General features: G+C 32.2%; 3 protein-coding genes across 14 annotated transcripts in view; 2 read left to right on the top strand and 1 right to left on the bottom strand.

Moving 5' to 3' along the window:
* Positions 1 to 16,687, top strand: part of LOC106788229 (collagen alpha-1(XVIII) chain) — a 197,915-nt gene extending 181,228 nt beyond the window's left edge. For 4 of the 10 annotated variants that reach the window (XM_014751360.1, XM_014751314.1, XM_014751378.1 and 1 more), the window contains 18 exons: positions 3,664 to 3,745; positions 3,910 to 4,019; positions 4,769 to 4,945; positions 5,061 to 5,258; positions 8,785 to 8,814; positions 9,566 to 9,926; positions 10,758 to 11,149; positions 11,274 to 11,282; positions 11,412 to 11,501; positions 11,584 to 11,839; positions 11,977 to 12,051; positions 12,179 to 12,273; positions 12,363 to 12,455; positions 12,522 to 12,644; positions 12,738 to 12,752; positions 12,881 to 13,075; positions 13,819 to 13,934; positions 15,059 to 16,687. In XM_014751360.1, the coding sequence (XP_014606846.1) occupies positions 3,664 to 3,745; positions 3,910 to 4,019; positions 4,769 to 4,945; positions 5,061 to 5,258; positions 8,785 to 8,814; positions 9,566 to 9,926; positions 10,758 to 11,149; positions 11,274 to 11,282; positions 11,412 to 11,501; positions 11,584 to 11,839; positions 11,977 to 12,051; positions 12,179 to 12,273; positions 12,363 to 12,455; positions 12,522 to 12,644; positions 12,738 to 12,752; positions 12,881 to 13,075; positions 13,819 to 13,934; positions 15,059 to 15,353 (2,712 nt within the window). In that variant the 3' untranslated portion in view covers positions 15,354 to 16,687. The remainder of the gene's footprint in view (positions 1 to 3,663; positions 3,746 to 3,909; positions 4,020 to 4,768; positions 4,946 to 5,060; positions 5,259 to 8,784; positions 8,815 to 9,565; positions 9,927 to 10,757; positions 11,150 to 11,273; positions 11,283 to 11,411; positions 11,502 to 11,583; positions 11,840 to 11,976; positions 12,052 to 12,178; positions 12,274 to 12,362; positions 12,456 to 12,521; positions 12,645 to 12,737; positions 12,753 to 12,880; positions 13,076 to 13,818; positions 13,935 to 15,058) is intronic. The other 6 variants (XM_014751340.1, XM_014751323.1, XM_014751332.1 and 3 more) reach the window with 6 other exon arrangements.
* On the bottom strand, positions 16,640 to 20,121 carry LOC106788270 (THO complex subunit 1). Of its 3 annotated transcripts, XM_014751416.1 has the most exons (10): positions 19,813 to 20,120; positions 19,590 to 19,669; positions 18,828 to 19,517; positions 18,491 to 18,738; positions 18,328 to 18,354; positions 17,954 to 18,256; positions 17,714 to 17,863; positions 17,491 to 17,638; positions 17,111 to 17,350; positions 16,640 to 17,030 (listed from the first exon to the last, which is right to left on the bottom strand). In XM_014751416.1, exons 2-10 carry the CDS (start codon positions 19,623 to 19,625, stop codon positions 16,875 to 16,877), a joined length of 1,998 nt encoding a protein of 665 aa, XP_014606902.1. In that variant the 5' UTR covers positions 19,626 to 19,669; positions 19,813 to 20,120; the 3' UTR covers positions 16,640 to 16,874. The 3 variants fall into 3 exon arrangements, with proteins under 3 accessions (XP_014606902.1, XP_014606893.1, XP_014606910.1); XM_014751407.1 differs by having other exon boundaries at positions 19,590 to 20,120; XM_014751424.1 differs by lacking the exon at positions 18,328 to 18,354 and having other exon boundaries at positions 19,590 to 20,121.
* A 1,321-nt stretch (positions 20,122 to 21,442) lies between these two features.
* On the top strand, positions 21,443 to 22,871 carry LOC106788290 (protein dpy-30 homolog). Its single transcript, XM_014751436.1, has 3 exons — positions 21,443 to 21,636; positions 21,750 to 21,826; positions 22,409 to 22,871. Exons 1-3 carry the CDS (start codon positions 21,621 to 21,623, stop codon positions 22,649 to 22,651), a joined length of 336 nt encoding a protein of 111 aa, XP_014606922.1. The 5' UTR covers positions 21,443 to 21,620; the 3' UTR covers positions 22,652 to 22,871.
* Positions 22,872 to 23,856: the final 985 nt, after the last annotated feature.

The raw sequence follows: 23,856 nt of genomic DNA, 5'->3' as shown, positions 1-23,856 counted from the left end.
GACAGAGAAATCTAGGAATTAGGTTATGAAGATAATCTCGTAAATACTGAAAGGATAATCTTCGAATGCTGTTAGGATTTCGCAATGGCGACTTTACTACGGATCTCATACTTCACTATCCACCTCAGTCATTATGGAGTTTGACTTAATCCAAGCGAAGTTTACAGATCTCTATCGCATCTACCAAAATCTACTAACTAAATTCAAAAAGAAATATTAATCCGTTCAATTTTTTCTTGTCGATTTTTTTCATATAAAAAATTGATTAATAACTTAATATTTTATATTTCTTATCTTATATCTTTTTTTTGCATCATGCCTTAGACAAATCCTTTTTGTAATTTCAACGTCCATTATTCTAAAATGATTTAACTCTACAAGAAATTAGCAAGAGTAGTTCCCTACTACTCGGTACTAATATTTAACTATAATTCTACTCATAATCAGTCTGTCGATCTCATGTGCAGGGTTTCCTTCTTCAGTCATGATAATTTAATAACGTAAGGTCATCGCGACAGATTTCAGGCTGATCTTTATACCGACCGCTATCACGCGCATTCTGCGGAATAAGGACAATTTAATTTACTGGGCATCAAGACGTACAATTTGAAATCCGTAAGGTAAATTTCGAGGATAACGTCATCTAATTTATTGCTTCTTGTAGCAACCACAAGACGAGATACCTTCATATTATATTCTATCGAGTTTAACACAGTATAAATCTCATTTTTCTTATATTTTTGTAAAACTAGGGTCTTAGATGAATCAAATCAATATGGTTTAACGTTCGGAATTATATTAACTATTTCAATTCCAAATTCAAGCAAATTGAATAATGAAATAATATCTAAGTGTATAAATCTATAAATTATCACGATGAACATTACTCTCAGAACGTAATTAAATTTTCGATAGAACGTTCAAATATATATGATAAAATAAATCTTCCTATTCCCATCTAAAATTTTCACTCATTGTCAGTCTCACAAATTTTCAAATAAAATCTTCCTGCAGGCGATGCCACGCGCATTCATTTTTATGTGCATTCAATTGCTCACGTTACGAAGTCGATTGTAACACCATGTGCCATCTGATGCAACGCGCACGGAATTAAGAGCTCGTTTAAAACGACTGGCAATAAGAATGCGAATGTGATATTCGCATGTAGAACTTTTTATTATAACGACAGTGTATTACGTCATATAATAAATTTTTAATAATTATTTTATAATAGTGTATTTCGATTAATCAAAGAAATCGTCCATCTCGTTGATTATATAAATATAAAAACAAATACTTTGAATAATCTATAATTCAAAGATTAAATTAACAGGCACGACTCATAAATATATCAAAGTAAAATAATCTATATTTAATTATTTCAAAAAATTAAGCGAATTAAATAATTATCTTATCTTCAAATAATTATTTTATCTACCTCACGTTCAACCAGAAGAAGTTCAACGATTCTGAAACTAAAATAATAACTATTCATAGAAGTTAGCATGTTTGCGTATTTTCATTGAAAGTGAAGCGATAGATTTCGTCACGAAAATCAGAACAGAACATGGTGCGAAACGTCTTAGACCAATAGCAATTTGATGAACCCGTCTTCAGTTCGACCCACTTTCGAAACTTGCAGCTGCGCGGTAAATTCATTAAGCCAATCCAATTTCACTAGACGCCGATAGGAATGGAAGCATTTCTTCGTACGACGGATTGGAAGATGGTTTGCGGTTACCTTCGTAAGATACGTTCTCTTCATTCTGACTGCTACTATCTACGAAACGTTTCTCAAATGTCCTGTTAACGACCATCACGACACGATGTTCGAGGATCAATGAAGCTAACAGGATGAGCTCTATTAGTGTTAACTGACAGACGAAGACACAACACACTCTTTTTATCCCGTCATACTCTTGAACATTTTAAGTCGATAAATAAAGTTAAGAATGAGAAAAAACATTTCGATAGATTTTGAGAGAAAATTTTCTTTAACTTTCCGTACGCTTAGAACTTACACATTTGACTTTGTAATTGTATTTAATCTTTGTATTAAACGATATTCTGTCTCATCTGATTATTTCTTCTCCCGTTCTGGTAATGATTCGATTAATATAAAAAAATAATTTTATACAAAGTACAATATATATTCTGCTCCAAAGAAAAGAATGAATTTTGGAATGCAAACTGCAAAATAAAATGGAAGAATTTTCCTGTCCGAGTGTCGTTTCTCTATACATATACTATTCAAACACGTATATATGCATACGTTAGTCTAGCACGTAGGAAAACATGAAATTAACAATGACAACAGAACTCGTGCAACGAAAATATTTACTCCTGATAGTCGAAGAAGAAAATCAAACGTACGATGAATTGCAGGCCAGATTGCTGGTCTATTATCGTGACGAGGTTAATTATTACTAACTTAATAAATTACAAAGGTAAAGAAGAAATTATGCGTATTAATTTATGATTATCTGTGATCGTAATATAAAATAATGTTAATTATAACTGTTAATTTACATCCTAGACCTTCCAACATGAAATACAATTTAAATCAATTATTTTTAGAATAGTTTCATGATTTATTTTTTATGTGAGATTTTTAAAAAGATGTTGCTCGTTAAACGTTCTGCTGGAATGCTGATGATTTGAAGAACGGCAATGCGGCATTGCGGTACAGCAAATACGTGAGTTGCCGAGAAGAAGAATGCTTTGGATGCTTGGCATGGTCATAACTTGAACTGTCCGGTTAGGAATCCTTTCGAGAAGCTTCATTTTCTTTTTCCTTTTTTTATATACTCATAGTTACGATAGGTGACAAAAAAACTAATATAAAAATAAAGCATGTCTTCATTACAAATTTGAGCATATTAATTTGCATGAAATACTAACGTTAGTAAAATCTAATTTAAATTATAGAAGAATATAAAACTATTTCTAATGGCAAACATGTTCCAGTAAACTTACATAATCAATTTTTTGTTCATCCTACTCATCATTCATAGACCGGTTAAAAAAAAAATATATATGAACGATTAAATTCGTTCAATCATCAATATTTTCCCAATAATGCGAACGTCCGTCGATCACGGAAAAATGTCGAACGAAGGATGACTACCCCCTTCGATAAAACCGCGCCATTACTAATAATTATCGGAAAACACTTAGGGCAGGTGTCGTGTGTCCTAACCGTACAGTCAACCGCCTGATTTGCCTGAAACTTCATTAATCACCGTCAGTGTCTAATATTATATGCTCGCTTTAAAAGCATCCATCGAGTGGGAACCTCAGCGAAAATACGACGTGCAGTCTTCACTACTTTATAATAAACCGATGCGCTTTTTAACGTTTTCAAATAGCCTATTTTTGAACAATACGAATGAATATTTTATATGGGAATCATTTATACCTACTAATCAAACAAATTTTCAAAATAATATACGCTTAACTAATACCTAATGACATAATCGTTTTAATGGCTAATTGTTATTACATATCTATATGTATATACATAAGTACATATAGATTGATGCTTGAAATAAAATTAAAACGAGCAACCATAAAAATTGTTAAATTCGAGATCTTCTTTCAATGATGATAAAACGCGTGCACATATATTTACGTTATCGATTTTTCTCTGTTATTCCTTCGCAGATCGATCGAGAGTACGACGAAGATAAAAACGAAGAAAGTAACCCACCACCGTTCATCACGCCTCCTCCTCCTAATCCAGACTGTGAGTAATAGCATTTACATAAAGCCGCAGCTATAGCTTTCTGTGAAATAAGATCTAATATCTTTCGTAAGAAATTCAAAAGACGGAACAATGCTCGAATCTCACAGATTGGTGGACAATGTTTCAATTAAAAATATGAAACTGAAAAATCTCTTTTGTTTTAGACAAAGGTCCGAAAGGTGAGAAGGGTGATAAAGGAGATAAGGGCGAGAGCGTTCGAGGACCACCAGGACCTCCTGGACCACCTGGACCTGGATATGATTCGAACGATGAGGTATCAAATTTTATTTATTGATTCTGTTAAAAAAAAAACTATACTCGAGGGACATATCTTCTAAGACAACAATTTTCAAAAAAACATAATAAAATCAATAAAAAATCGAATCTTATCGTATTTTTGTCAAACATATTTGTATAAAATCTATAAAAAATTAAGTATTAATACGGCACATATATTTTTTACACCCTGTAGATACTGTGATAAAACTCTCTTGAAATTTTGCCAAAAAACTTCGAATTCACCGAGTTCGTTCAGCCTATAGTCTTTTTTAATACCTTTTATAAAACCTTGATTTATATACTTCTAACCGGGAAATAACATGGATGATAAATTAAATAAAATACTACACCTTAATTCATGAACCTAAAGTAGGTGAAAATGATTAAACGTATCCCTTCCTAAATGTCAACAATAACTTCATTCCATTGAAGCCTTATGGTCATGACGTTATATAAGTCATTGAAACGTCGATAATACGTGATGTTCGTATTTACGGTACACGGATATGACACGATCGCATCCGCGATCAGTCATTCATCTGGTTATTCGAGCGAATTGATTTAGCGTGAGAATATCGAAGCGCATATCAGGAAACACTGTGCATAGCACTCGCATCTGCATCATAACTTTTCGGTATGTGAATACGTTCCATTTTCCATAGAATTCACTTGAAAATTGAAATAAAGAATTTCTAGTGCAAATTGATTACCTTTTTGTTATTTTAATATTCTTCATCTTGTCAGGATTGGCCAGTAAAAATACCACAAGGTCCACCAGGTCCTAAAGGAGAACCAGGCAAATGTGCGTGCAATGCAACGGCGTTGATGACATCCTTCACGATGCCAAAAATGATCGAAGGACCGAAAGGCGAACCAGGTGTCCCTGGAAAGGAAGGAAAGCAAGGGCAGATGGGTCTTACTGTAAGCAGAATAACTTCTTTAATTATAAGTAATAAAATAATAACGACTAATTTTTCCTTTACAAATGGATAAAACAATTAGATTATCGATTATTAAAAGATTATTTCTGGTACAGGGTGCAGCAGGACCACCCGGAGAAAGGGGATTACAAGGTCCACCTGGAGCAAGAGGTGAAAAAGGAGATATAGGAATACTTGGACCCGAAGGTCCTCAAGGACAGAAAGGTGAACCAGGTAGAGATGGAATACCAGGTGAAAAGGGAGCTCAGGGACCTCCTGGGCCACCTGGAAAGGGCGAATTCTCCGGCTACGATGTAAGTTGATGTACTTTTCTTAAGTTCTTAGGGAATAAAAAACGAAATGATCTAAAGAAAAAGGACGATACATTAAATCCATTCATAAAAAAAGGTAAAAATATTGTTTATAAATGAAAAAACATTCGGAAAGAATATTATCTCAAAGATCATGGAATTTCTTAAAATTCCAAGAATGTGTATCCTTGGCAACAATATACATAACTCTTATTTAGTCGATTCGTATACTCGCGAAACACGCAAACATTTAGCTGAACGTGTCTTTCGTCCCTTTATAAAACAACCTTTTCATGAGATACATACTCCCTCAGCTACTTTCGTCCCTCTTCGAGCACTGTCTTTCACCTAGTCGGTCAAACGTTTGGTCGGTTGGACGATCGCGGTGCAGTAGGCAACCTAGAAATTGGTTTCTGTATTCCTCGGGGAAATCGAGCTTCTCACGATGCGAACTCACGTAAGATAACCGTAGCACACACGATACGCGAGTCGAACACACAGAAGAGGAGAAGGATGAGAAAAGTAGTACTCGAATTTCCTGCCAACGAAGTCGTCCTACAAGTGATCCGAAATCGAGATACCATGAAATTCAACTTCTTCAAATGTACTTCATTTTATGTTAGAACATTTTTTACCCCTCCTGAAAATAATTATATTCGTTTTCTTATAATAATAAAGAAAATCGTCTCTTTATCACTCTCATCCAAATAATCGAGATAGAAAAAAGAAAAAAAAGAATTTAGAAAGAGATTAAAAAGATTGGATAAATATATTGCTTATCAACCATTATTGAATGAAAGTTCCCCACGATGATATATATCTTGACATCTCTCTTCGCGTACAATTTACGATTATCGATTACTCGACTCAAATATAATTTCATCAAAGAGACGAATAGTCGACTTTAACAACCTATGTCTCGATGTTACGATACGACTCATCGATTTCGAAAGTCCTATACATTATGACATGTGATGCTTTGCATTGTCAGTATTTCGTAGCTCTTTCCTTATTATTCTTTCTTTCTCTCTCTCTCTCTCTCTCTCTCTCTCTCTCTCTCTCTCTCTCTCTCTCTCTCTCTTTTTTTCCCTCTATCTCTTTATATTTCTTTCTTTTTCTTCTGCTCTTCGCTCATTCTCTTTTCCAAGAATCTCAGCTCTTATATATGCCCTAACGAACTCACCATTTCTGTCGTACAACTCTTCAGGCTCTAGACTTCAGACAGACACAAACTCGACGAATTTCTAAGCAGACTACTCCTATTGTCATCTCCTCTCTAACTCTTTCTATCTATCTCTTTCTTTCTTATTGTGACTTCTCAGGCTAGGAGTAACGCTTAATTCGGTAGTTTTCCTCTATAAGACGAGTGCGCGGATCGAGCTTAAATATTTTAAACGTGAGCGTCTGCCGGGTCGTCCTTGTTGCCTTTAGCTTTTATTTTAACGAGAAGGAGGGATCGTCAGCGACCCTTCTACCTCGATCTTAATCAAGCTCCTTGGTAAGGTACAATGACCGGGAACACCGACTAGACGTTGATACTTTCTTTTATTTTTCAATTTGCTTTTTTACAATAAAATATTTAAATGTACTTTTTTTAATAAATTTGTTCATTAAAAGTATCTTATTATCAAATAGAAAAGCTTATCCTTTCGAAATAATAATAAATTTAAGTGTACGATTTAACATGAAATAAAAAAGAAATAATTTGTTGTTAAATAGTGTACGGTCTACTATAATGTTTAATTTTAATTTGAAATACTATAGAATGTAATTATAAACTTATATGCGAACGATTTCAAGAATAATAAAACGCGAAAAAATAAAATTGTGTAGAATAGGTGCTCGATCTGTATATATCGTTTGAAACGTAATCTCGAAATGCAACTTGCGACTTCACGCTCGTGAATACATCGGTTCTTCGTGTTTCTGACATTTGCTGGAAAGGAGATGTGAATGGACGAGAGAAAAGGAACATGAGTAAAACGTTAGAACGAATAAAGTGAGAAAAGGGTGAGTAAAATGTTGCCTGAAATTCACTCGTTATCGTATAGACCATTATTTATTCCTCGTGGTGCGATACGCGTTCTATTTCTATTCAAAGATTTTCTTACTTAGCTATATAGTTGATTAGAACTGGAACGAAATAGATCATTCTTTTCGAATAAAGAATTTTTCAAAGAATTCCAGAACTAATATGATAAAATATAGCTTTTACTCGATATTATATATAGAGATAATACATTTCCTATAATTAATAATCGATAATTGACTTTCGGATAATTGAATATATTATATTTTTATTACTCGATGTTAACGTTTTCAACGTAGAAAGAATATTTCTTTCTTCGTTCTTTTTCTTTTATATATAACTGCAATAAAAGTTAACATTCGTTTTTTATAAAAATACACATTTGTCCAATTATCCAATTATTCTTTAGTTTAATCAACCTTCTATGTTTATTACATTTCCACAGAATAAGTTGAATGCTATCTTAGTTATTTATACATGAAACAGAAAAAAAAGAAAAAAGAAATTCACTTTCCACATATTAGAGAAAAAACATAAATATCGAGTAACAAATTTTGCAGTATCATTACTAACTACTTCAAGTACCCTAATACGATTACTTTGAACATAACGTTCAATGAGATTCTTAACGACTACTTAATTTCACGTTAGGAAGATTTTGAAATAGCGCAGAACCGAGTCTTCGGAGATTTTTCTAAAAAATTTTAAGTTCCTTCAGAAAGTACAAGAATAAATTCACGAGAAACAACAGGCTAGGAAAGAGAAGAGTAAAAGGAGTAGAGATAAAGAGAAAAAAGAAAGTTCTTTGATAAAGCAGAAATTGCTTGGAAGTTTGGAGCTTCTCAAAAAGAAACCAAATATCGAGAAGTGACAAATTAATAAGACAAATTTGGACATTGAAATATAGACAAACTTTAAAACGTAACAAAATAGCGAATCATGATTATAATAATTATATAGAACGATAATATATAATCATTTCTTTGTTCGTATTAATAAGCACGTATTTCCATAAATAAATAAAAGAAACATCTTACATCATCCATAAACTTCACGAAAACATATAATATCCTTAAATTGACACATTGACCATATCTCACATCTAATACTTTTAATAACATTTTTTAAATTAAAAGAATAACAAAATCATTACTTCAGACTTGAAATTTTATAGATAAGCATACTTATAATTATTTAAAAAGGACATTTTCTAAATGTTTTAAATGAATTTGTCTTAATTAACGAATAAAAATATTTAACGTGCTTTTTTGTAAAAAAAAAAAACAAATATTCCATTTTCATGTTTAATATTCTCATTTACATTGTACATATACGTGATTAAGTTATCATCACAGATTTGATTGTCAAAGGATTATAATTATTCGTCGGTAACATTAGATTGAGATGAAAGCGAAGTATGGATTTTACGACGAATGTGCATGCTTTGCGACCTTATTCCCATGATTAAACACAGAAATTTCGTCTGTTATGCGCATGCAGCCCAGTTGGAAGACCCGAGGCATTTTCAGGGTGAGTACTAGTTGGCGTGCCTCGAGTGCTTGCACCGTAAGGGCGCTTCTATCCTAAATCTATGCTACAGATACGCCGTTTATTTAATAAGACACGCGCGTAATTAAGATAACATTGTTACGAAAATGATACTATGTTATGACGAATCTTCAAGGATAAATTGAAGCGTTTGTGCTCGTCTACACGATGTTTTCCTTCGTTAAAACATATATCAAAGATTAAGTTGTTCTCAGCAGCGACCTCTTGGGATGTTACATTTACGTTGTATTATTCTTTTTAGAAATTCATTAAACAACTTAATAAAGATACTAAATCATTTTTATTTATTTGATTTTTTTTTTATAATAGTATCTATAAATTATACTCATAAACTTTTATGCCTTATACGAAACATTTAAATAGGAACACCTGTATGTCTTATGTTGTTTAATTCAAGTTTAAAATTTGTCTATGTTGTATCTTTATTTAAAAAACTTATAATTTTTTACTAAAAATACTATCACCTGCATATATAAGCGAGCTTAGCAATTCAGGTGTCTCTATTTAAATGTTCCACCCTCTATGAGTATAAAATAAAAGAAATTGTAGCTCTTTATCAGTATACAAAATTAAATAAATAATTTTGTACGAAAGAATGAAATTCAAAGATCCTTACATAACATAATAATTTAAATATCACTTGATTTATTTTTTTGTACTAATTAAAATATCAAATACAGAACGAAAAATTAATATTAGTTGTTTTATTTAGACCGAAGGTATCACGATGAGACCAGGTCTACCAGGACAAAAAGGTGAATCAGGCATACCTGGGAATCCTGGTCCTAAAGGAGAAGCGGGAATTCCGGGTGGAAAGGGTATTAAAGGCGAGCCTGGTCACAAGGGTGGAAAAGGAGAACACGGAAAAGAAGGGCCAAGAGGAATTCAAGGCTTTAAAGGAGAACCAGGTGCTCCAGGAGCACCAGGACTTCCTGGTGCACCAGGAGAAAATGGAAGACCAGCCGAAAAAGGTGACAAGGGTGATTTTGGACCCGAAGGGAAACCTGGTCCGCCTGGTCCACCGGGACCACCAGGACCCAATAGTCCAGGTGTTATAAACGTTGGAGATACAGGTGAACTTTCCCATATTTGATTCATTAAAATTCATTAAAAAATCCTCTAAACAAATTTTGCCTTGCATTTACCTTATTCCCATAAAAATTTCCCAAAAATAAGCTATTTTCCCGAACATTAGAATAGCGTTACCCTTTCAGATTCAAATGAAATTTTGAATAATTATCAATAAATTTTCAATAGTAAAATTGATTAATTTATATTGATTTTAATGTATGAAAACAAACGGTATAAAATTGCTAGAATATTTAACTGAAATTTAAAAATATTCGCAAACATTGTTTTGCTCTTTGTGATCTATTCTATTTCCAACTCTTGCTACACTATTACTCGTCTATCAACAGCTAGGAAAATAACTTGATATAGTATTCGTTAACTAAATTCACCGAATGCAAATTCTACTAATTGTAAGCGTAAATAGTTCCGTACCACTATTTTACTACCAAATATTTTGAAACTCAACAAACTTCCTACGTTTAAAATATTTTGTTTCTTATAATTAAAATGCAAGTCTTAATTGAAATACTTTCATTCATTCGTTTTATACGATTGTACCGTTTCCAATTTCCCCTACATCTACATCATAATCAAGTATCTGTAACGATTAGAAAACGGATTCGTAACAATTATTTCTTTTTTATTAAAATATCGTTAATTTTCGATGAATGGAATATTTGTTGATAATTAACACGATATAGTTCACAAAATATTGTACTAAAAAAAATCGATCGATAAGTAGAACAATAAATCCAGTAATCATTATTTTTGTATAGTTATAACAATCCTAAACTAACTCTATCCATAAACTGATTTATGAAATTCGTGTAAAGGATTAGAAGAGAAGGGTGAGAAGGGTGAATCTGGGCCACGTGGTTACAAAGGCGATCAAGGAACTAAAGGCGAGAAAGGGGATAAGGGGGAATATGGACCAGCCGGTATACCGGGTGTAAACGGAATTCAAGGACCGCAAGGAGATAAAGGCGAGCCCGGTAAGGACGGAGTTCCCGGAATTTCTGGAATTCCGGGTTTGAAAGGAGAAAGGGGTGAAAGGGGTCCTCCCGGTGTCACCGCTATCGCCAATTCCGGTGACTATATCACCATCAAAGGTGAAAAGGGTGCAGAAGGTAAAAGAGGAAGAAGAGGTCGTCCTGGACCACCAGGTCCTGTCGGACCACCCGGAAAACCAGGAGTAATGGGAGAAATTGGTCTACCAGGATGGATGGTACGAAAAGAATACCTTTTTCTTGCATAATCGTTGCATTTCTACTCAAATACATTTTTTGTCATATCTTAAATTATAATATCCAATAAACGCATGCGTATTTTACTTTTAATGCTGCATGAAGAATACAAAGGTAAGAATAATATAAAAAAGAAAAAAATGAAAAATCAAATATAAATTTAAATTTTATTCTAAGAATAGATATATGATTCGTGTTTATTCGAGTTACGATAATTAAAATTTGTTTTATAAATTTGTATAGGGTCGTCCTGGACCACCAGGAAATCCTGGCTTAATTGGACCGAAAGGAGAGAAAGGAGAACCTGGAACACCAAGTGCTTATGGAATCTCAGTAGGTGTCAGATTCTTAAATTATAATTTTGAAAGATAAAAAAAATAAAATACTCATACATATACGACATTGTTTATTGTAGAGGAAAGGTGAGAAAGGAGATGACGGAATGCCAGGAATTCCAGGACAACACGGAAGAGACGGACAACGAGGTCCTCCGGGACCACCAGGAGCACCTGGCCCAGCTTCTAAAGGAAACTACATTCCTGTACCAGGACCTCCAGGTCCTCCAGGACCTCCAGGATCACCAGGACTCTCTTTAATAGGACAAAAAGGTGAACCAGGAATTGGCAGGAGTCACATTTTCGGAGAGAAAGATTATTATGGAATGAGACAAGGTAAGATACCATGCATAACTAAAAATAACAAAATAGCGTCGACGTATACGAAGCAACGTTTGTAGAAATATGTATTTCCCATGAGAACGTTTTCTAATAATTTAAACATAAATTTGCTTACGTACATATACCGCAAGGACCCAGAAGCAGTCTGGACGAATTAAAGGCACTTCGCGAGTTAAAGCAGCTGAAAGAATTAAAGGAACATTTAGGTATTCCGATAACATTTTTTGTATTAAAAATGTAAAGAGAATTTATAAAATCTTTGTTAGGAGTTTAATTCTAAATTACATAAATAAGATTAATTATTATCAGTAAACTGATATCATTTTATCAAAGGTACTGCTACTGTTGCTACAAGAGGTCCTTTGGAAAGTACAACAAAGATAGTCCCAGGAGCAGTAACGTTTCAAAATACGGAAGCTATGACAAAGGTAATGATACTATTATCCTGTTTATATTAAAGTAATATTTTTCGAAAATTTCTCTCTATATATCAACAGCATTTTATTCAATATTATAGATGTCGAGTGTCAGTCCTGTTGGAACTTTGGCATATATCATAGACGAACAAGCCTTGCTTGTAAGAGTTAACAATGGATGGCAATACATAGCGGTTAGTTAATATAACAATTTCAAACATGTATTCAATACCGTTACCTACTTATCATGTATCCTTTAGCTCGGCTCACTTCTTCCAATAACAACCCCTGCGCCACCAACGACAGCACCACCTCCGGCAAATCCACCTTTCGAAGCTTCAAACCTGATAAATCAGATACCAGTGAAGGCTGACGGTACAGGAGTAAGTTATCCTCATTTCATATCTTTTGTAGCAAAATCTACATAAATTTATTCGATGTTAAAGTCAAAATAACATTTTCTTTTTGTTATCAAGTGGTATCCTAAAATGGTAAGATGAATTATATTATTATTTAAAATATATTATAAATAATTAATATTATAGTGTTTTATATATACGTATATATACATATATATATATAGACTTACACAATATTATATATATTTCATAATTTTTAGTTGAGAATGGCAGCATTAAATGAGCCGTTTACTGGCGACATGCACGGTGTAAGAGGTGCAGATTACGCTTGCTATCGTCAAGCAAAACGAGCAGGCTTGAGAGGTACCTTCCGTGCATTCCTAAGCTCCAGAGTGCAAAACGTCGACAGCATCGTCAGACTTGGAGATCGCGATCTTCCAATCGTTAACATCAAGGTAAATCCAGCAACAAGAAAAAATCTATTGTATTACTATTGTAGAACATTATATAGATAATTAAACGTATATCCAATATATATCCCTATCTTCGCGAATGATAATATTTTTTCTTATTTAGTTGAAATTATCATCGTATAATTGAATAATATTGGCAATATCAGGGAAAAGTAACAGTAAACTCGTTCTTGATCGTCCTTCGTATTCGTTTAATCGTCTATTTGACGCGTTTACTTGCCGTCGTGTCTTTCGTCTATGATTCAGTCGTCTCCTCTTCTTTTTTACACTTCTTTGTTTCTTCTATTTTTCTGTCGTCTATTCCTCTATTCGTTTATACTCTTCTAAATTCATCTATACTCTTCTAAATTCGTCTACTCGTCTATATTCTTCTAAATTCGTCTATTTTCTTCTAAATTCGTCTATTTTCGTTTAACGTCTACTTCTACCGTCTAAATTAGATTCTGATCATCTGATAACTATCTTTGACTGATTATAGCATCCTTTTCCTTTTGTCACCCAGCGTCAAATGTCTTTTGTCGTTTTTCTGATTTGTCGATCGTTTCAGTCTTTAAGTAGCGTGATCTTTAGCGAACAAATCACGCATCAATTAACAAATCAATTGCACGAATATGCATATCAATTCTCTCTCTCACATACATTCATACTCATTCGTCTCGACATTTTCACCCTTCTATAGTATTATTAAAATAATAAATAAAAAAATAATATCAACATTTTTCCAGGGTGACGTTCTTTTCAATTCGTGGAAGGAAATGTTTAATGGTAATGGAGCCTACTTTTCCCAAAACCCTAGAATCTACAGTTTTAATGGAAAAAATATTCTTACTGACTTTGCCTGGTAAGTAATTTTTAAAATAACAGTAATCAATACTATACAAAATTGTCAAACACGAACACAAGCGGTTTGAATAGTTTCATTATTTAAGGTAAAGTAAAAAAATACACAATTAATTATATTTTTTTTTATATATTGTATTAATTAAGATTATTATTAATCAATTGCATTTATTCTAAAAAATTGTTTATTTTATAATTAAGTTTACGCAAATATTAAAGACGGCACTTGCCAAGCTTCGTCGATAATGCTATTTGCAAGCGTCATCTATCAGGGAGAACTATTTTTTAACCCTATTGATAAGTAAGATTTTATTCAAGCAGAATGAGGGTGCAATCCTATGCTGACGCTTGACGCTGATTTTGAGCGTTAAATTAGGGCTCTACCTAACTGAAATAAGTAGTCATGTCCAGCGTCAAAAAAAATGAGCGACAAAAAATTCATTAATATTGAAAGTCAATATCTCGAGATATACTTAAAATAAGTCTCTAACATCATTTTTAATATTATTGTCATAATTATCACCTATTCCATATATAATCAAATACTTACATCCTCAAAGAGTCCCATTGCTTTTGATTGAATTTTTATAGAAATATACTTAAATAAGAATTATTTTTGTATAATGTTTTAAATTAAATTTATTTATTAATAAACAATACAGCTATTTTCAGCTTGCCAAAGTCGATTATTTTAATTATGAATTGACGCTCAAGCCTGAGAATAAAAAGCTAATTTCTGTTTAGCTTTTTATAATTTGACGCTGGACATGACTCTACTTATTTCAGCTAGGTGGAGCCCTAATTTGACGCTCAAAATCAGCGTCTAGCGTCAGCATGGGGTTGCATCCCTGAGGAAGGATTCATTTAATAAGTATAATATCTTCAGATGTCACATCAGGAGTTAACGATACCGACCGATACTCATTATCGACGAAGCACCTAATAAAATATTTCTAGGCGCCATATATAAGTAATTACATAAAATGAATATACATATATGATTAACGATAATCTTTAATCAAACAAAAAATATTTAATTTTTATCATCAAAATCTTATAAGATTAAACTCTATTTTATTTTCTTAATTAAATAAAAATTGTATTATAAATTATATATTATTTTAGGCCGGAAAAAGTAGCATGGCATGGTTCGCACAAACTGGGAGACCGAGCGATGGACACTTATTGCGATGCCTGGCATTCTAGCAGCTCTGATCGTTACGGATTAGGATCACCTCTTACAGGAGGTCGACTTTTGGAGCAAATTCGTTATTCCTGCGATAACAAGTTTGCCTTACTTTGCATAGAAGTAACCAGCGAAGCTACAAGGAGACGAAGAAGCAGTCCTTCTGCAGAAGATGAAGTAGAAATGACAGAGAGCGAGTATAAGAAACATTTGGAAGCATTAATGAAAAATTGAAGGCTCTTGTTAAATATAAATATTTGCAAACCGTTATGTAAATAGAAATCGAGATGTACTGACCGTAAAGATTACTGAATCGAATAAGCGAAAAATATAGCTTTATTCGTGTTAAAACAAAAAAAACACAAGTGACAAAAACGTTACATTTAACATAAACAAATTGTGAAAAGAATTGAAACGGTCGTTTCATCTCGTTTCTCATATCCTGGAATGCTACTATCCTCTATTTCCAAAGTTATAACTCGTAAGCAAAGCCCTTATTATCGCTTCAAAGAAGTTTCCGTTTATCTCTTAAAAAGAAGACTGATCGTCTAGACATACTACGTTCGTCAACGTTTCATATCGATCATCATACCGTAATATTAATGAAAACGTCGAATTGAGAGGATAAGTTTTGAAAAAAAAATATAAAAAAAAAGAATCTCATGGCTTTCAGTATCTCAAAGCGTCTTATATCTCGTGCGAATAATTTAAGCGTTCCCTTGAAAATTTATCTACATCCAGCGCTAAACTTCCTCCTCTTTGCTTAACGTCCTAATAAGAGAGGAAGACTCCAAATAGGAGAATTTCTAAGGCACGCACGAATAACGATTTGATGTTTAGATTGTAAACTACTGCTCTTTAAAAACCTAAATAAATCTAAACGGAGATCATATCCGCGCATCGAGACGCGTTTACATTTTAGCTGATACATATGAGTGTGTATGTTAGATGTAAGAAACATCGATTAAGAATTCTATATGACGAGTCGCTGTTCGTTTCAAATGAAGACAAGATTTGTGCTCTACGCGATATGTAAGTTACATTAGTTGTCTCATGATCGTATAGTGTTGTTTTCTGATCGAGAACTATTCGAGTTAATGGTTTCATGAGAATCGCCAAAACTTCGTAAACTACCGTAATAACGAACAACAATATCTTCATAAATTTATTTAAGATCACTCGCCCACTTTGTACTCTCTTCTCTTTCAGGAAACGAACATTTTTTCCATCTTGTCATTACTGCTTTACATCACGAGCATGAATCGAATCAATGTTGTCTGTAACTTGAGAATATATTACGATTAACATTAACCTAATTTATTAAAGTTACATATGTAGAGAAAAAGAAAGAAACCGTTATAAGTCTATATACTTAGGTTGTCAACATGCTTGTCGGCGAATACAACGTAAATAAATGGAACTTTCTAATGTAATTTAGATCGCGCCGCCCAGAAAAAACAATATGTACAACTAATTATCTTTCAATATAGTTTGCACTGACATTTTATTTCCAAATTTTATATTATTTGTACATTTTATTATATCATCTTTCTAAATAAAAGCGGAAAGTGCATTTTCTACACCTCCAATCATTCACCCTTATATATACATAGTAACTCATTGACGTGACTCCACGATAAAAATTATTTATTTATTTATCAGTCATCATATAATTGTATTTTATTATATTGTATATTACAATATTAGACTTAACTAAAGATTTATTCGATTTATACAAAATTGAAAAGTTATCTTTTAAGTTTTTAAAATGCTCGCTGCTTCTGTATACTTTAGTCCTTCGAGAAGATAAATTAAATTTTCAACAGAAGCATCTTCATCCTCTTCTGCCCAAATTTCTAACATATTTTTACATTGTTCGTATGGAGTTGGTTTGCTTTGGAAAAATGCAATCTGCAGAAATTATAAATTGTATAAAACACAAAATTCTAAATTTATTTTACTATGAACTAAATAAGAAAATACAAAATTACCTCGTCATTAGTATAGCCTAATTTAATTGCTAATTTCTTCCAATCTCCTTTAAGCAATTCTGATAATTTTGCTACCATTTCGGGTATAACTTTGTTTAGTTTATTTTCTATTCCTTTCGCATCAACATTTTCATTATCAGTTTGTTCACTTTCTTGCTTTAATACCTCTGTATATTCTTGATCATTAGAATCAGGTGGTGGAGTATCTTCTGTTTCCACCTTCACATCAGATTGAGCTTGCTGTAATTGTAATTATATACTTTTTTCATAATTGTGTTTTTAAAGAATATATCGTTGTAATATCACAGGTACAAGATATTGATAATAATATGAAAATACTATATTTCGAAAAAAACATTGAAATTGATATAAACATTCACCGGTCGATCTTTAGCGATCTTTTTTATCATAGTTTCCAGATATTCTGGAAGTCTATTTATTGGATAATTCCCATGGACGAAGAAGTGTGGACTTCTTCTAGCCAATAACCTCAATGCTCTCCATCCAAAATTACCATCATTTACTTTCCTATAAAAATATGACATTATAGTTAAATATTAAATATTCGATATTGCTATGTTTTACAAAGAAAGCGTATCTTACTTATATTCTTCTTCCACCATGGCACTTGGATCTAATTGCATAATAGCCTCTTCGAAATATGTCTCTAATGACGGAAGAAAATCTCTATCTTTTGATTTGCATGCCTCTAAATTATTTGGACAAAGATTCCATAGTTTAGTAAGCTCTGGACTATAAAAGATAAATTAATGTTATATATTTCTTGCTAACATAATTTTTAATAATATATTTTACATGATAGCGAACAATGAAATGACTTACTTTCCCATATGATATTTGCCAACAGTCTGAGCATCTCTAATAATTTCACCAATTCTTCTTTTCAATCTTTTAATTTTTTTTACATCGTCATCAGTTTCTGTAGTGATTTCAGACGCAGGCCTTTTAAAAGGTGGACAACCCTCATTTTTCCACGAATTCCAGTGCTCTTCTCTTTTAAGAATATTTTTTACAGTTTCTGTAAAATATGGACCATCAGGTGGTGTCTCTGTTAACAAGGTATAAACTTGTTCCGTTGTTGCTTTAACCCATTCCACTTGATCTGGCTTCAATTCATGCGTCTCGCTTAAATATGAAACATATCATTGAGATACGGTAAAGTAAAAATCATAATGTTGAATTTAATAAAAGCAGACCTTCTCTCATAGCCACTGGCAAGGAAGCTTTGGAAAACAAAGATCGTTTTATGACTTTCTAAAGCTTTTACTAAATGCTTAAGAGAACTTTACTACGTTATTATGACTTTAGATATTTCCAAATCAAATACTAAGGAATTATCTTATACAAATTTCTACTTACGCTTTAAATTTAACAGTGCTATTTAGATACTGGAAAAGTATCAAAAATTGCAACAATAAGAATCTTCTAAAATTAGAATCAGAAAGTTGTAATTCCAACAATTTCTGATTAGTAAGATATTTTGCGAAGTAATGAGTTTCTTTATGGGAATCTTCCATAGCAGAATCTAATTTCACACAAATAGTTGGATAACTACGCTGCTCTTCTAATTTGAACGAAGAGAATGCTGATAAGACATTAGATGCATGCTATAAAAAATAAGATAATAATAAATTGTTATTACAAAAACTGAATTTTATATAAATTCAATTAATAATATTGTAATTGATCTATTTACCGCTGAGAAGACTTTCCAATGCATTTTATTATAGCATTGATTAGGATTTCTAAAAAAATCTTGCAAAGCCCAAAACTTTCTGTACAAACTATAATCTATGGGTATTTTATTTTCAGTCTTATCTTCATCTTTTATTATTGGTTCCAGAACATCTTCTGCTTTCTCAGTGCCGAATTCTGTTAGATTTTCTAAGTTAAATTCGCTAACAATGTTAAGTCCAGATCTCTCAGAGAATGGAAAGAACTTTGCAAGAAATAATAGAATTCTACCACAAAATACAGTTTGCTGAGAACGAGACAAGCGTCTAAGCAAATCATTACACATTCTTAATAAATTATTTTTACAAAGACTGAAAAAGAGATCTTCTTTCCAAACTACCACATTATTTTCAACGTATGTGAAGAGCTCTTCACATTTATCCAATGTCATTGAATCAAATATGTCTCCAAGTAACATGACTGGCATACTACCAGTCGCTAGATCTTTTCTACATAATTCAATGCAAAATGTGATATAAGATTCAAGAGGTCTAACGCTTTCAGATGTTTTATGTATCAATATATGAAGTAATGTATCTCTGAGAGCTTGATCTACAGCAAATTTTCGTTCAGTATCATTGGCACACTGTTCAATACATTTTCTTTGAAATGTAGTCACATCATTTATTTTGTAACATTGTTGTAAATAATCCTACAAATAAACAACACTTTTTATTCTACGAACATGTATTGCACTCGTAAAATCATTTAAAACGATACTTACGCTGTAGTCTTTTCTCAATATTTCGAACATAGCCATGATGCCAAATTTTTTTAGTTATATTCCACATAAAACCTTATCCTCTTGTTTATTTTTTATGTCAAAAAAACACTTAATGTTATCATAGAGAAACTATACGTTTATAAAAATATATATAAAAATATCATTTATGCTATACAGAAACAGCGACCAATTTCATTCCAACGGTAATATATGAAAACGCTACCTCGTGTCAATCGTAGAAAACTTCATCGGCCAGGGCCGTATCGACACCACCTCAGGTGAGAGTAACGAGGTGCGTAAGTTACAAGGCGTGAAGTGACTTTAGCGAGAAGTATGGATAAAGAATGAACTACAAGCACAACACAGAAATAGTAATCTGTACAAAATAATGGTGTCAAAAATCTACACCATAGATCAATCGAATAGACATATAAGCATACAGAATAAGAAGCATAAGAATACAGAAGTACATAGAAGCTTACGAGTCCAGTTTTTTCATAACCAATTTCATCTTAGTTACTACCGGAACCGCCAGAGAACAGATAGTATGTACTAAACGCGATGACGGTACAATACTATCAAAGAATACAATATTCTTTGATAGTATATATAGTATAGTTATATAGTATAGTTATATAGTATAGTTATATAGAATAATTATATTGTAAGAAAATTTAAAATAATTATATTTAATTTTTAGTGTCTAAATACGTGTGTGCTTTCAGAAATGCGTTTTTTATACATATATATTTTAAAAAGTAGAAGAAAATCAAAACGAGTAGATGATAAAACCATTGATGATCACCTGTAACAAAAAGAAAACTATATTAATCATACAATCAAGTGATACAATAGCCTGACATATAAATCGTCCCATTTGCAGATGCACTTTTCAATTGAATTCTCTATTTATTTTTATCAAATTTCTATATCAATCGTTGCAATGAAATTAAATTTAATTTGATTTTACATTTACATAAAATATATAAAAATAAAGAAATATATATAGTTACTACAAAAAATAATATCTATTAATTATTATGAAATACATTTAAACTGCATTATATAGAAAAGAAAAATTGCAGATTTAATAAAATACGATCGAAATGAAAAATTTTAAAGACAAAACAAGAAAAAAGAAATTACTGTAATTTTTACCGAATGTTATTTAAGCTTCAAAATTTAATATTACGAAAATTTTAATATTTTTTACTCTAACTAACACATATGCATCTTTTGGACGATATAGACACGAATTTGGTGTCCCAAGGAGATGGAATGGTCCATCATCTTCAATTACAACTACAAATTAATGACGAGCAAAAAAGTAATATAATAAAATATGATTAGAGAGCTATTCTCGAAACGTTCTAACTTGTTGTTGAACCTTTGAAAATAACTCAATAGTCTATGTAGTTGCCCACTTGATACCACAAATTTGTGGGGGCCTCTTCGGCATTAGCTTCTTCGGCATTAGCCTCTTCGGCATTAGCCTCTTCGGCATTTAGCCTCTTCTTTCTTCCTGCCCTAAACGCTGCTGTGAGGCTTTTTTTAATTAATAATAATAAGAATATTGTATTCTTTGATAGTATTGTACCGTCATCGCGTTTAGTACATACTATCTGTTCTCTGGCGGTTCCGGTAGTAACTAAAATGAAATTGGTTATGAAAAAACTGGACTCGTAAGCTTCTATGTACTTCTGTATTCTTATGCTTCTTATTCTGTATGCTTATATGTCTATTCGATTGATCTATGGTGTAGATCTTTGTATAATTGGTATAATTCTTTTAAATCTGTTTTATCGATTTAATTCTTTTCGGAATGAGATATAAACATTTCGCTATTTGTACGCTAGATGGCACTCACTAGCTGAATTATTTTGAAATTTTATTTTAATGAAAGTTGAGTGAAAACCGTTATAGTGTGATATTGTATTTATGCGATAAAAAATAATTAATATTGAGTCGGCATAATTAATTGAAAGTTTAGTGTTTGTCCGTCAATGGTTGGTAACATTGTTTGTTTACACGATGGCGTCCGGTGGTGGTGAGTACACCTGGAATTTCTATTCGTTCTCTCGTGAAATGAATTTACGCAATATAATTCGTATTATAAACATAAGGATATTATTAACACGATTATTATATTTAAAATGATAGAAAATACAAATGAAGAAAGAACTGAAGCGTCTACACCAGCTCAACCCATCTCTAATGTCGTGTCGGAAGCAGCGCACGTAAGAAAGATAACCTAGAAGAACACGAGTTTTGCTTTAAAACGGTGATATTTTCAATCCATTCTCGTATTCGTATGCATTGTAAGGAGGTATAATTAATGTTTCAACGGCATGTCAATGTTGCATAATCGATAAATTTGTAAAAATTATTTGAACCTCGGTATCAATACTTTTAGATTATTTCAATTAAGTTACAGCTATTCGATTACATTATCGAATAATTTATTATTTTCTTACTCGGTCATATGTAGTAGATTGAGAATTATTTTATTTTAATTTACGTAGAAAAAGCAAAACTAGTAATCTTCTATCTACAAAGTTTTGTTTTGTCAAGATCTTGAGTATAATAAAGATCGTTTAGTTATTTTATAAATTTTAATATCAGTAGTGCTTCAGTTTTCTTTTCCTTTTTTATTGCTATTAATAGCTTTTATATTTTTGATATGAGCTTAGTTTCCAAGATTGATTGTTAGATGACAATGTATATGATAGAAATATAAGTAGTTTTTGTTGTACACTTTTAGTAAGCCATTGTATTTGCGTTACCTTGTATTGATCTAATATTTGATTAACTTTTTACAGAAAGTGATAGCGATGGACAAAGATCCTGACCTGTCAAGTGTACCTCCAAAGAAAACTCGTGTTGAGGTGCAATCGCTACCAACTAGACAGTATCTGGATCAAACGGTGGTTCCAATTTTGCTGCAGGCTCTATCTACATTAGCCAAAGAAAGACCTACTGATCCTATTAGCTTTCTAGCAGGTTATTTATTAAAGCACAAAAGCCAATACGATAACGGTGGATCACCACCAACTAGTCAGTAATTTAATTTTATATTAAACACGGTGACTTTGGAAAAAACTTATTTGTGACAGAAAATTTTTCAACGATTAGTTTTGTGAAGACTTCCATCAAAGTATATCTCTGTAATTTCAAATTAAATAAAAATGAAATAGCTTTTTATCTTTTAACGAATTGTGTATATCTGTAAGTTAAAAGTCTTTTTGCTAGGTTGAAATAAATAGCATGAACATATTGATTCAAGTAGCGTGATATTTTGAATTTATTTATTTGTTATCAATTTCTTTATAATTAGATTTCAAAGGTGGAAAGATGTAGCCTGAATCCTTTATTAGGGTGGTATATAGGAGGAAAGTTGATAGAAGGTGGCAAAGAGGCAAAAGAGGGGTTAGAACTTTCCAGAGAATGTGTTTGTACACTGGAGTTTCTCAAAAGTACTCGGTATACCGTCGAAACTCAAAGTACAACGTAATATAAACACTGTACAAGACGCAAAGAGAGTATAAGTTTAAGTCGGAAGTTCAACATAGTACCATCTACGAGAGTTGAATCTATAAGAACGCTCGAGCTTCCGACGATAGAAGCAAAAATACGATTTTATTCCGAAGGCCATCCCTTAGCTACGATGAAAGAAGCGATCATCGAAATAATCGGTTGGGCAAATGGGAATGACTTCTTTCGCGTCAATTTTAATTGGGGCAACTATTTAATTGGAAGCAATTAAACGTAATTGTGCAATGAATCGTCGTTTAAATGCGCTTCACAGCTCAATGGACTCAATATACCTTCCTTCCTCTCTCCTGTTCTGTTCCCCTTCCTCCCTCTCTTTCTCAACATATATGCAACGCTTCGACATCTTTTCTTTTAAAACTCTTTCTATTCAGTATTTTATCGTCAATGTTCGATCAATCGTCGAGTTTATTTGCAACGAATATGAAGTATCTACGCATGGCATGTGCGCAGCGCATATTTTTTTGTTTGAATACAATATTTCGTTTATCGATCGTATATAAGTGAAACAAAATTTTATATTATCAATACTGTTATATTATTATTTTTATATTAACAAGTCAAATACGTTCAACCAATATAAAAAAAAATTACGGAGAAAAAGTTATTCCTTAAAGTTGGCCTCGTTGAAAGAAATAGAATTTTGTTCAATATCAAATATTTTAGAGTCAAAAACGTATTACATATTTCTTCTTTAATTACTTCTTTAATTACTCTC

Source organism: Polistes canadensis, unplaced genomic scaffold (genome assembly GCF_001313835.1).
Source record: "Polistes canadensis isolate GaletaPanama2010 unplaced genomic scaffold, ASM131383v1 scaffold_5, whole genome shotgun sequence".
Taxonomy (NCBI): Eukaryota; Metazoa; Arthropoda; class Insecta; order Hymenoptera; family Vespidae; genus Polistes; species Polistes canadensis.
Note: the sequence above shows the minus strand (reverse complement) of the source record. Positions and strands in the feature narration are given on the sequence as shown.

Excerpts from the sequence above, each read along its gene's own strand:
- LOC106788270 (XM_014751407.1), bottom strand. The coding sequence starts at position 19,625 with ATGGCTATGTTCGAAATATTGAGAAAAGACTACAGC. Across the intron at positions 18,355-18,490 it reads AGCACTGTTAAATTTAAAGC|CTTCCTTGCCAGTGGCTATG; the intron begins GTAAGTAGAAAT and ends TGTTTTCCAAAG. Across the intron at positions 17,351-17,490 it reads AGATCGCTAAAGATCGACCG|CAAGCTCAATCTGATGTGAA; the intron begins GTGAATGTTTAT and ends TTACAATTACAG.
- LOC106788290 (XM_014751436.1), top strand. Across the intron at positions 21,827-22,408 it reads TCGTGTCGGAAGCAGCGCAC|AAAGTGATAGCGATGGACAA; the intron begins GTAAGAAAGATA and ends AACTTTTTACAG.